The 12568-nt window shown below is 33.1% G+C and overlaps 1 protein-coding gene across 1 annotated transcript; it reads left to right on the top strand.

Moving 5' to 3' along the window:
- Positions 1 to 3200: 3200 nt before the first annotated feature.
- Positions 3201 to 5145, top strand: LOC106766388 (LRR receptor-like serine/threonine-protein kinase RPK2). The gene is made up of 4 exons (XM_014651118.1): positions 3201 to 4008; positions 4730 to 4842; positions 4954 to 5067; positions 5119 to 5145. Exons 1-4 carry the CDS (start codon positions 3201 to 3203, stop codon positions 5143 to 5145), a joined length of 1062 nt encoding a protein of 353 aa, XP_014506604.1.
- The last annotated feature ends 7423 nt before the right edge of the window (positions 5146 to 12568 follow it).

The following is a 12568-nucleotide window of genomic DNA, read 5'->3' as shown; positions in this document are numbered from 1 at the left end:
CTTTGCAACTGGAGCAAAAGTCTCGTAACAGTCAAGGCCATACTCTTGCTTATTTCCAAGCACAACAAGTCAAGCCTTGTACCGGTCTATGGAGCCATCCGAACGCAGCTTTACGGAGAACACAAACTTGCTGCCTAAAGGTTTAACAGATGGAGGACATGGCACTATATCCCATGTCTGATTTTCTTCCAAGGCGAGAAGTTCACTTTCAATAGCTTTTTTCCAACATTCATTCTGCATTGCCTGTTTATAAGAAGAAGGAATAAGAATAGATGATAATGTTGCTGTCATGGAACAAATATACCTTTCTAGGGGCTTACCAATGCGTGAATTGCGTCGTAAAGGAGCTGGTTCTGGTTCTGGAGCTTGTACTGATCAACATCCAAGAAAGTATCTTGAAGGGGCCCATGGGATTGACCTGCAGAAGAATTAGAAAACAATGGCAAAACAGAAATTGGGGAAGAGAACGAGTCATGATGGTTTGCAAAAAAATATACATTTTCTAGAAAAATGACATTTCTAGAGACCCGAATTCGATGAAGGTTAGGATCATAACATAGAAAGCCCTTTTGATGAGGAGAATAGCCGAGAAAAGCACATTCCACAGATTGTGCAGTGAGCTTGGTGCGTTCGTGTGGAGGAAGATGGACATAACATGTATAACCGAAGATACGAAGAGCGGAGTAATCGGGTGGGTGACCAAATAATCGAGTCAAAGGAGATTCATTATTTATGGAAGGAGATGGTAATCTGTTTATAGGATGAACAACAGTGGAAAGGGCTTCACACCAAAATCGTGATGGCACATGTGACTCTAGTAAAAGAGTGCGGACAACATCTAGCAAATGACGATTTTTCCGTTCAGCCACCCCGTTTTGTTGAGGGGTTGATGGGCATGATCTTTGAGATAAAATGCCATTGGATTGTAAGAATTCCTGAAATAAGTGTGATGTGTATTCCCCCCATTATCAGAGCGAAGAATCTTGATTTTGGAGGAGAATTGGGCCTGGACATAAGCATTAAAGAATTTGAAAGTGAGAAAGACTTCATCTTTTGAGCGCAAAAAATAGACCCAAGTGAAACGACTATAATCATCAATAAAAGTTACAAAATATTTGTAATTAGCATGAGACGTAACCGGTGCCACTCCCCAAACATCACTATGGATGATATCGAATGGTTGTGTTTCAGTCGACTAATTGACCGACAGAAATAAGATTACTGGTGAGACCAGGAGCAACAAAGACATTTGATGAGAATGGAGAAATATCACCAGTTTCTGTTATAGGCAATTGATTTCCACTAACAGTATGTATTGTCAGATTCCCCGAATAGTTTTTTATATTAGTAAGGAATTGAGCATTGTTGGTCATGTGGTTGGAAGTCCCATAATCAAAGTACCATGGGGAAAAAAACAATTCTTTAAAAAAAAAAAAAGGATACGTCACAGACTCAAGAAAATTTGGATAAATCTCTATTTCTAGAATTCAAAGTGTATGAGATAGTGATCCATTTAAAGAAAATAATTTGACAATGTTGTAATGCATAAATTATTATATAATTGCCTGAAAATTAAGGATGGGCATCAGTAACTAAACAGTACTAAACTATTCTAAATTTCGGTTAACATATTTTTAATAAACCAAAAGAACTGAACTACTTAATACTATACATAAATTGTATTGTTTAAGAGTTCACTTTAGAAAAACTGAAACTATATCAATTAACTAATAACCAAATCCTTCTAAGACAGAGTATAGCTTAGTTTTACAATACTTATTATTTTTCTGCTCAAATTCTCATCGGTCTTTATTGTAGATATTATATTTTGGGTTTTAAATATTATTTTTTGTTTTTATCTTTAAAATAAATTATATATTTTTAGAATTTATACAAATAAATATAACTTTTACATGCTATCTATTAAAAAAAATCATATTTAACAGAAATCATTTATCATAAGCTAATATAATTTCAAGAATAAATCTAATTATTGGATTGATTTATTTAAAAGTTTACTCTTACCTCAGGAACATACTTTAGATTTATTTCAAATCTTATTTAATAAATAAAACTAAATAACTTTATAATGTTTTCAATAAATAAATAATTAAAATTAACATATAATTTTAATAAATTTTATTTATTTGTTTTTTTCTTTATGTTTTAATTCTTTTTCCTAATTTTCTTTCTTCAAAACTTGTGTCCAGGTTAGCTTTGAGACCAAAAGAATATTTAGTTTAATTATAAATTATTCTTACAAAATATAAAATATATTTAATTTTTTATCTTTAAATTATATTTGTCTCACAAGCTTTATTTTTTTTATATATCATAAATTATAAAGGCAAATTAGATATATAATTTAGTTTAATCATAAAACTTATTTTTTAAATAATTTGAAAGAGAAAAATATAACGCTTTTATTTTTAACTATGATACTATATAATACTAGATATTCAAAATATTTATGGTCTATGTTAATTTTTATTTTTTAATAAAATAAAAATAATAATTATGAGATTAAATAATAAATAATGGATAATTTAGATAAATGAATAGTTACGAGATGAAATAATAAATAATGGATTCTCAACAGTTAACTGAGTTAACTGAATTAGAAATGCAATTTTTTTTACAAGTAACTTAGTTTTTAGGCTTAATACTTTAATTGGTCCTCTAATTTGTCAATTAATCTCATTTTGGTCCTCTATTTTGCAACCGTCTCAATTTAGTCACAAATTTTGGAAATATGAACACATTACATTCCATCAGTTAAGTGTTAGCAAACGACGTTAAGTGTTGATGAGCTGTAAGTTTAGTTTTTACCACGTGTCAATGTAAAATAAAATGGATTGCATAGAAGGACCTCATCCTAGACCAATTCCCCATTTTCTTCTTCCATTGTTATGACCAAACGGTCATTCTTCCCCTCCAGTACCACCAATCCCATTCCATACAACATACCCATCATCTTTGAAAGATTCCCTCCTCAATAAAAATCCAAAAACCCTTAACCAACACAAACCCCAAATCAACCCAATCAATTTTCAAAATCAAACCCATCTTAAACTAAAATCACTCACGCCGAGAAAGGAGTGGCCTCTCTCTCGCTACAACAGATCAACGCAGACAACCACATGGAGGATGTTTTGTTGCATTCGGCGGCTTGAACGAGCAAAAGCGATGGCGGCACGGTGATGATACGAGAGGATAGTAAAGGTTCTCTCTTCGGAAACGTTTCTTCTGTTGGTTTCGATTTCATCAGTGAGCTCACTGAGCTTAGGGTTTTGTCTCTCCCCTTCAACGCGTTGGAGGTTCTGAATTTGGCTGGCAATGAATTGAATGGTTCTGTGCCTGGTTTTGTCGGGAGGCTTAGAGGGGTGTATCTTTCGTTTAATCAGTTCAGTGGGGTTGTTCCGCGAGAGATTGGGAAGAATTGTTCGAAGCTTGAACATTTGGATTTGTCTGGGAATTCGTTGGTTCAAGGGATTCCGGGGAGTTTAGGGAATTGTGAGAGGTTGAGGACGCTTTTGCTGTATTCCAATTTGTTGGAAGAGGGTATTCCTGGTGAGTTTGGGAAGCTCAAGAGCCTTGAGGTGTTGGATGTTTCCAGGAACACTCTCAGTGGCTCTGTGTCGAGGGAGCTTGGGAATTGCTCAGAGTTGTTGGTTCTTGTGCTGTCAAATCTCTTTGATGTTCGCGGTGATGCTGCCCGTGATTTTGGGAAATTAGGTTCAGTGAATGATGAGGTGAATTATTTTAAAGGATCAATGCCACTGGAGGTTTTTTCGCTTCCAAACTTGAGGATATTGTGGGCTCCCATGGTGAATCTAGAAGGCAGTTTTCAAGGGAACTGGGGTGGTTGTCAGAGCTTGGAGATGGTAAATTTGGCTCAGAACTTTTTGAGTGGGGAATTTCCGAACCAGCTTGGTGTCTGCAAGAGGCTGCATTTTCTTGATTTAAGTGGAAACAACCTTACCGGGGTGTTTTCTGAAGAAATTCCCTGTATGAGTGTTTTTGATATTAGTGGGAACATGTTGTTTGGCTCAGTTTCTGATTTCTCCAATATCTCATTTTATTTTACATTGACACGTGGTAAAAACTAAACTTACAGCTCATCAACACTTAACGCCGTTTGCTAACACTTAACGGATGGGATGTAATGTGTTCATATTTCCAAAATTTGTGACTAAATTGAGACTGTTGCAAAATAGAGGACCAAAATGAGATTAGTTGACAAATTAGAGGACCAATTGAGATATTAAGCCTAGTTTTTATAGTATCAAAAAGTATACATAAACTAAAGTTCAGAACAATTCCATTAACTATGTCCAGCCTTAATGAAAATTTGTGTTGGACCATCAATATTAAAATAATCGTTGTTTGTATAAACGCAGATTTATACACCACTTTAAAAATTATATTTCAATAAATTTTAAATTAATTAATAAAATTTAACCATCGCTTTACTTCTTTTGAGAATGATAGGTAAAAGAAGCAATTATGGTCCTTGAACTTGCAAAGTTAACATATTGTTCATTTCATCAACTCAGCTGTGGACTGAAGCCTCGTTTACACTTCCTGCAATAATTTGAAACATTGCTCTCTTCTTTCATGCTTCCAACCTTACAAAAGGAACCCTCCACCGTGCACATCCTTTGCATTTCGATAGAAGGTGGTGCAGTCTGGTTGTGGGGAACAAGTGGGAATAAATGATAATGGGTAGGTGTTTGTGGCTTGTCATCAATGCAATTTCCCGAGTTTTACTTCTGTCGGAAGATTGACTACCTGAAGGACAAGGTTCAACCTTCTTTTGTTAAGGAGCGTAGAGCAATGAAGGTATGTTTAAAGCTTCCTACTTATGATTTCAGCCAAAGAATAGCTTTGATAGTCAGATATATCTTATTTACTTGTATTCAACACCTTGTTTTTCTAACATGAGTATCTTAGAAGAACCTCTTCATGCTTGATTACCTTTCAATTCTGCCAGAAGAAGGATGGACAATGAAAGATGGTACCCCTTGGCCGGGAAATAACTCACGTGATCACCCTGGCATGATTCAGGTATATCCATTATTTCTGTGTAATCAAATCTCAATTACACCTTGTTTGCAGGCCCTCCTTCTATGCCCAGCATACTAAGATCATCGTGCTGTTGCTGCCAAGGAGATCGACAGTAAGCTTAGTTAATTTTTTCAATCAGTTTTAAAGAAGCATATAGCAGAATCTTCTGTGAAATAATTTGTACTAATTATTTCTTTATGTTCTCAATTTCCTAATTCCTTTTCATAATTATACTTTTGTTAATGTACCTGTACCATTTAAAGTCTTATTCTGGATTCATTACCTTCAAAACTTTCTTGTAATAGCAGGACTCATCTTCCCTAACCCTTCAGGTCCTACACAACCTATGCAACCTAAAGTTTATTGTATAACTTACATTTTCTTTACTAATAGATTGATATGATTGATACAGAATGGTATCCCTTAACACTGATCATGAATTATACCCCATGGTAAACTTATGTTATAACAATAGATGTTATTCTCAATTATATATAGTGATCATAAAGTGTCTTTTGTGGGTGAATGATAACATACCCAATGAGGTTAAATTGAGTTATCTTTGAGAGTGTCTTGTTTTTAGAAGACTTAATTTCATGAGTTATCTGAAAAATAAATTGTTTACAAACGAACTAAATTAAAACAAAAAAATCTGGATAGGTTCACTTTTTATTCTTTAGAAAACAAACAATTTTAAGAATTTAGTATAAGAAGATTAGGTAAAGTTAAATTAAAATATTTTCACACTGAATTTTATTTTTTACATATATGAATTTGTTTATATAGTGCACCAAAACATGTGTATCATATCCACATCCAAAAATGATAAAGTGGTTTGACTTAAGAACCAATTTATATTATTTAGTGTTTTACTTGATTTGGTTTAGGCTAAGTAGAATTTTTTGCACAACCCTAATTATAAGAATTCATTAACAAGTCGTTTGTCTGTTTATGATAGACAAATTGGTATATAGAACCAGCAAGTTTTGCCATGGTTGCTTTACAGATATGGTTGTGGTGTTAAAATAAGCAAACACCCATAATATATTTCATTATCCTTAGAAATTATTTAAAGCAGAAATTTAGAGTTTATTTATTCCTATTAGGATATTTATCCTATTTATCATGATTATATTGTGTNTAGGNTTACTCTAATTATCATGATTATATTGTGTCTAGGTTACTCTAATTATCATGATTATATTGTGTCTAGGTTACTCTAATTATCATGTACTCTTTATCAATTTATTATTATAAATAGAAGATTATAAGAGAGATTAATCAAGCTCTCTAAAATTATTATAAATAGAATTATTGCAACGTACATCATACCAAAAAGATGTGAGTGAGTGATGAAATTATCTAAAAAGTAATTTGATATAAAATAATAAAATATTTGTTCTTGATTATGTATGCTCTGAAGAGAGACATTTAAAAGAAAAATACTAAGAAAAGCTTCAGACATGTATCTTATAAAGAGAATTGCTCTTATTATTTATTCAGATATTTTTTAGTGAGAATCATATAGTTATAAATTTTAATAAATTTTAATCATAATAAATATAGTTATTAAAAGAATGTATAAAAAAAATAAGGATATACTTGAGAGATGAGTATATAAAACCTATTTCTAAATCCGAAATATTCTTCAAATAACCTTCCACATCAAAATTCAGAAAAAAAACCTCACATTCCAAGTTCTAACAAAAAGTTTTAAGAAGAAGAAGAGCGTCGTACAAGGGCAGGGCATTGCGAAAGTAAGTCGGGTTCAAGAAATTGCAGAACAAAGAAGCTGCAGCAGTCTATATTCTGGAAGAAGTTGCAGGTTGAACTGAGATTAAATACATTGATATATGTATGTAGAAGCTTCTGTTTGATTGATTAGGTAGAATTCATATCTCTCATTCTACTCATCCATGTCAATTGATTCTCAAACCTAAATTGTAATAAAAAACATGAACTTTTACATAATTTTGGAATCACTTCAATTGAAGTTTTATAGCTCAATGTTTCTAAAATATTGCCTAATCCACATTCTCACTAATTTTTCAAATTTCCTTTTAAAGATTTTAAATCCGTCCATGTGAAAGGGGTTTACAATATGTTGCTTGAAAAGAGACTCCTTCTTTGTGTGTAGTTTTGGTTATATTTTCTAAGTAGCTAAATGAATGAATTGGACAAAGAATTCAATCTAAATAAGAAAAATTAATATTACTAAATTTATATTTCATCCAAAGTAAATATTTTTCTACATTTACTTTTCCTTGCCTAAGCACAATTTTGTTCTTGTGATTCCATATGTTCTTTATAATTGAAATCCATACATTTTTCCATAACTTATTTTCTTACTATTTGTAACATCCCAAAATATGTGTATAATTCATATCAAGTGGAATGCAACATATTATAATAATAGAAAGCAATTAAGAGTAGTAGCAGATGAAGTGTATATAATACAGTCATCCAAAATATGATATAAGCTCTACATATCAGCATAGAGTCTTTCAAAAGGGAAAAGAGTAAAGAAGACTAAGTTATACACAACGAAAGAACTGAACTACACTACTCTGCAGCATCAGCATTATCAGGAACATCTGGAACGTCTAGTAGCTGCTCCAGTGGAGCCTCTGAAACTTCTGCTCACATCCAATTAGGATGATCATTGCAAAAGAAAACAAGCACAAACAAGACAGACAGCAAACAAAGCAAGGGTAGAATTCAAAAGAATACAAATCAATTTAAATTAAACAAAGTAAAAGAGACATACAAGCAATTGCAATCATAGAAGGACGACTTTAATAGATTATGAGTTATAGTTTTATTAGGTAGTGTTAGACTTAGACTCGTCCGGACACGGAATGAATATCGAGCTATGGCGGGTTATGCACTTGTGGTGGCCTCTACTGCTTTGCAAAGCCATTGCCAATGGGTTTCACCCTACCACACACAAGGTTAGTCCGTTATCACTCACCTTGGCCCATATACAATGGAGACAACCAAGACTAGGACCCCCTACTGCTCTTCACCACATGAACTAATCTTCTCTAAGTGAGATTGAATAGTCATTAGAGCTTTAAGGGAAACCCCCAAGACTGAGCTACCTATATTCATTCCAGAACTTGACTTAAATCTCACCTAGAGATGACGCTTGAATCATTGAATCAACTTATATACATATACCATCCCTTCTTTACTGATTTTAAGTTATTAANCATTCACAATTCATCATATCATACTAATTAAAGTCATACAAGATAAATCAAAAATCATACATGGATCATCACACAAGAAAAAGAAAAGAAAACACAATTATCTTTATAATCTTTAATTACCAATACTTAAGTAATTCAAATAGCTTGAAGACCCTGACCAATGGCTCCGGAAGGGTCAAAAACCCCTAGAACGACCTAAAGAATGTCCAAAACGGACATCTGGAACCCTCCAAACTATCAAAAACAAAAGCAACAGCAGAAAAGGGCGCCCAACGCCCTTTAGGGGCGCCCAGGCGTGGATTCTGCAGAATTTTCTGCAGATTGTGCAGATTTGGAAGAACTCACACCCCTAAGTTTCGTTTTAGGCCTTTTGGTGAATTTTTAGCACTCAAAACTCAATCTATATGATAAATTGAACTTGTCTAATGGATTCTAACACTTGCTAACCTAATCATCTAGTGATTATGCATTGTTTTACACTCAAAATCTCCAATTTCATCAACCTAGGTACAAATTTCTAAATCTACTACTTAAGAATTGTTTTTAACACTTTCAGCACTTCTAATAGGTCAAAATTGACTTACTTAGGCTACCCAAAATGGCTAGAACAACCTGAAATCCCCAATTCAACTTTTGGCTACTTTGGTTCTCTTCATAGGCCCTAATACTACAATAACTGAATGAACTATCTCCTTTTAGACTGTGTAACAGAACCTATTCCATCTATCCACTCCCTATCATCATAGCATTACATCAAAGCCAGTTCATCAACATCCAAATTCAAAATTCATAACAAGACAAACCACCAACATATTCTCAAATAGGCAAAATCACAACTTCATATTAACAAAGAAAAATTCAAATTTCTACACACCATCTTCACATGCATTCTTTCAAAGTTCTAAATAAATCTAAATCATGCATTCAAGAATTTTAATAGAACAGCACCAACATCCCAGCTTCCCTTACCTGGGAATTATCGCAGCACAGCTCAAGAACTGTTCCTAGAAGTTCCAGCACTATAGGATTTTCCCCAACCCTACTGATCACAATTTTGTGATCAGAACAAATTATAAAATTGAAATTAGAAATGGGAATGAGAATGGAATTGAAAAGGGGAAGTAGGAACCACATGCAATCTACTGATTGCATGTTCTAGGATTTAGAACAGAGAGGAAAAAAAAGGAGAATCACTTACCCCTTTCGAATCTTAGGATGAGCTCGGTGCCACTTGGAGTTCTTGACGTTCAGATGATTCAGGTGATTCTGAAAAATGTTCAAATGTTTCAGCTGATCATGAACTTGGAAAGAAAGCAAGGAGAAAAATTGGAAGAGGAGGATGATAGCTTCAGATAATGCAGAGAGGAACTAATGTTATTCCACCCTCTTATTTGTAGCCAAGTGGCAGCTCCAAATGCTGACTTATTTTCAGGATTTCACACTATTAAGGGTCAATAAATCATATTGTTAAAAATCATACTATATTAATAATGACCTAATTTATTTTTAAATTCAAATTTATAAGTGAACACATAAAAAACACTTAATATCGATTTACATTGATTTAAATGAATTTATTTAAAAAATAGGTTTAAGATATTTTTAAGATTGAGATCAATAACAAATTGAGCTCATCCAGTTTCGTCCAACTTGGTTAAAATTGTAATAGAATCATATTTAATTTACATAATGCTGTCAAAATTTCGGATTATAGATGACAACAATTAGGGAAGTGACTTAATCCCATTACCCCTACCAGAATTCAAGAACATAGACATGGTTGTTAACCCATGGTCTTCGAATATATCTATATATGTTTTTTTCTTCTTGTATCTCTTTTGAAAGAGAAAACTTTTCATTGCGTCCTTTTTTAATAATTTGAGTGTCAAAAATAACATTTAAATTATTATGAATTTCGAAAATAATTTTTTAAAAATTAACGAAGGGAAAAGAAACTAATTTTTAAAAATTAAAGAAAGCTCAATAAACTAATATTTAAATTATACAATTTAATTTTTTTTAATTTTTAGATTACACAACTTATTTTTTTCAAATAAAAAATAATTTTTGAATTACACAATTTAAAAGTTATTTCAAATTTTAAATTATACAATTTAAAATATATATAAAAAAGCAAAAGGAAAATTCTTTTTTGTATTCAGATACAACATTGAAGTTTCAATTTGGTTGACTTCACAAGGTTTGACCTTGGTCAATGTGGGTCAAGGCAAAGAAAAATTCACAAAGTTAAAAAGATCACGTATGATTTCAGTTCGTCTCAACTTTTAATTCAGGTTGAGTTGTCTCTACCGTCTCTTTCTTGCCCAAGAACACTCTTCTTGCTTCTCTTCAAACATTTCAACCACCCTTCTCAACCACTGTAGAGTCTCCGTTAAAGATGAATCAAAATGCGCATGCCCCAGGTTTTCACAACCAAGCTCTGATACCACTATTGAACCAGAAGCAATAGGAAATAAGAAAGAGTTTCTAGACTAGCAGAAGTAGAGACAACTGTGTGTGAAGAATGATAACTCTCGCACTTTATTATATCAGAGATGCATGGTTTATATACATGCAGAAAGTGTAATAACCGAAAATAACAGAAAGTGTTTTTTACACATAATACAGGAATACAAAAACTTGAATTATGCAGCTATTAGGAGAAGGTACAATATTAACTAGTCATATGTTGATGAGTAATAGGAGGATGTTATTGAGCAATATGAGAATGTTGTTCACCAAGAAGATGAAGTGGTTGAATATATTGAAGGTCGACACGACACTTTGTTAAGTCTCTAAATTTTCCCATTTTTCTATGTTAATACTTTTCTTTTAGGATAGTTTAGCTTTTAATTTTCTAGAATTAAGGTAGTTTAGAGTAATTAGGATTAAAATAGGTTTTTGTAAAATTAGTGTTAATTTTCCCTTTTTAGTTAAATAAAATAGTTTTTTTTTTATAATTAGGAGTTTTATCTTTTAGAAAAATATTCAGAAAATTTAAAATAGAATTTCATTTCTTTTAGGTTTTATTTTTCATTTTACTTCACTAGTTTATTTTTTTTTTTAATGTTATGTTTGTAGGAATTAATGTGCTGCTGCAACCAGGAATTGGGCCACTGTTGAACTGGGTCGCTGATGAATAGCTGACATGGGCTAAGCTTTATTGGAACGCAACGTTTTGGCAATTGGTACCTGCAGCACTGGGAATAGCTGGGTAGGGATGGCAAAAAAATCCGCGGGCACAGGTATCCGCGGGTAAAACCCGCGACGAGTAGTTACTACCCGCGGATATTTACTACCGGCGGGTAACGAGTAGCGGGTATTTTAATACCCGCTTCTAAACAGGTAGGGTACAGGTAGTATACTATCCGACCCGCGAGTACCCGCTACCCGCAAAAAATAAATAAAAAAATTAATTTATATTTTTTTTAATTAAATTTAATTAAAAATAAAATAAAATTATATTTTATTAGATTAAAATTAATTAAAATTAAATTTTAATTTATATTTAATTTAATTTATATTATACTATATATATTTTTGTTATTTTATTTAAATTTTATTTTAAAAAATATAAAAGATATATTTTTTTTTATTTTTTGTGGATATCCGTGGGTACCCGCAGATTTTTAAAATACCCGCGGGTATTTTTTAAGCGGGTACCCGACGGGTAGCGGGTCGGGTGGCGGGTACATTTTTATCCAGCGGGTCGGGTTGCGGGTAGACACTATCCGTGCCCGACCCGACCCGTTGTCATCCCTAAGCTGGGATGAGTTGGCATTGTCTGACTGAAGCATTGTACAGAAGTAGGCTTAAGCCCTTTTGAAGCACTTAAGTGAAACGGTGAGTTTTGGAGTTAGATGTTGGTTGCACTGTTTTGGCTCCCTTTAATGAAACGCAGTGTTCTACTAAGACAAGGCCGGAAGGGGTCGTTTAGTTCGAGCCTCATTTGGGAAAAAGGCAGATTGGAATCAATTGGGGATTTTTTTCTCCCAAATTTTCTTAACCCTTAGAGTTAGGGTTCGTGGTCTAGCAGAGAGGAGAGGTCCAAGCTCGCGATTCTAACCAGATGGGTGCGTCTAGGGTTCGTCAACGCAAGAAGAAGAAGGATGATCGGCCCAAAAAGGAAGCCAGCCAAGTTGAATCGGACCAGTAAGTGATCGTGATCTGAGTTGGTTGGAAGCACGTACCGAGAAGTGTTACCAATAAGGAGCATTGGTAAAACTTGAAGAATTGTTTTGATGATGCTGCAAGAAGTATTATTTAAAGAGAACATTAGATTTATTTAA

This window comes from Vigna radiata, chromosome 7 (genome assembly GCF_000741045.1).
Source record: "Vigna radiata var. radiata cultivar VC1973A chromosome 7, Vradiata_ver6, whole genome shotgun sequence".
NCBI lineage: Eukaryota > Viridiplantae > Streptophyta > Magnoliopsida > Fabales > Fabaceae > Vigna > Vigna radiata.
The sequence above is the reverse complement of the archived record's forward strand: the minus strand, read 5'-3'. Positions and strand labels throughout refer to the sequence as shown.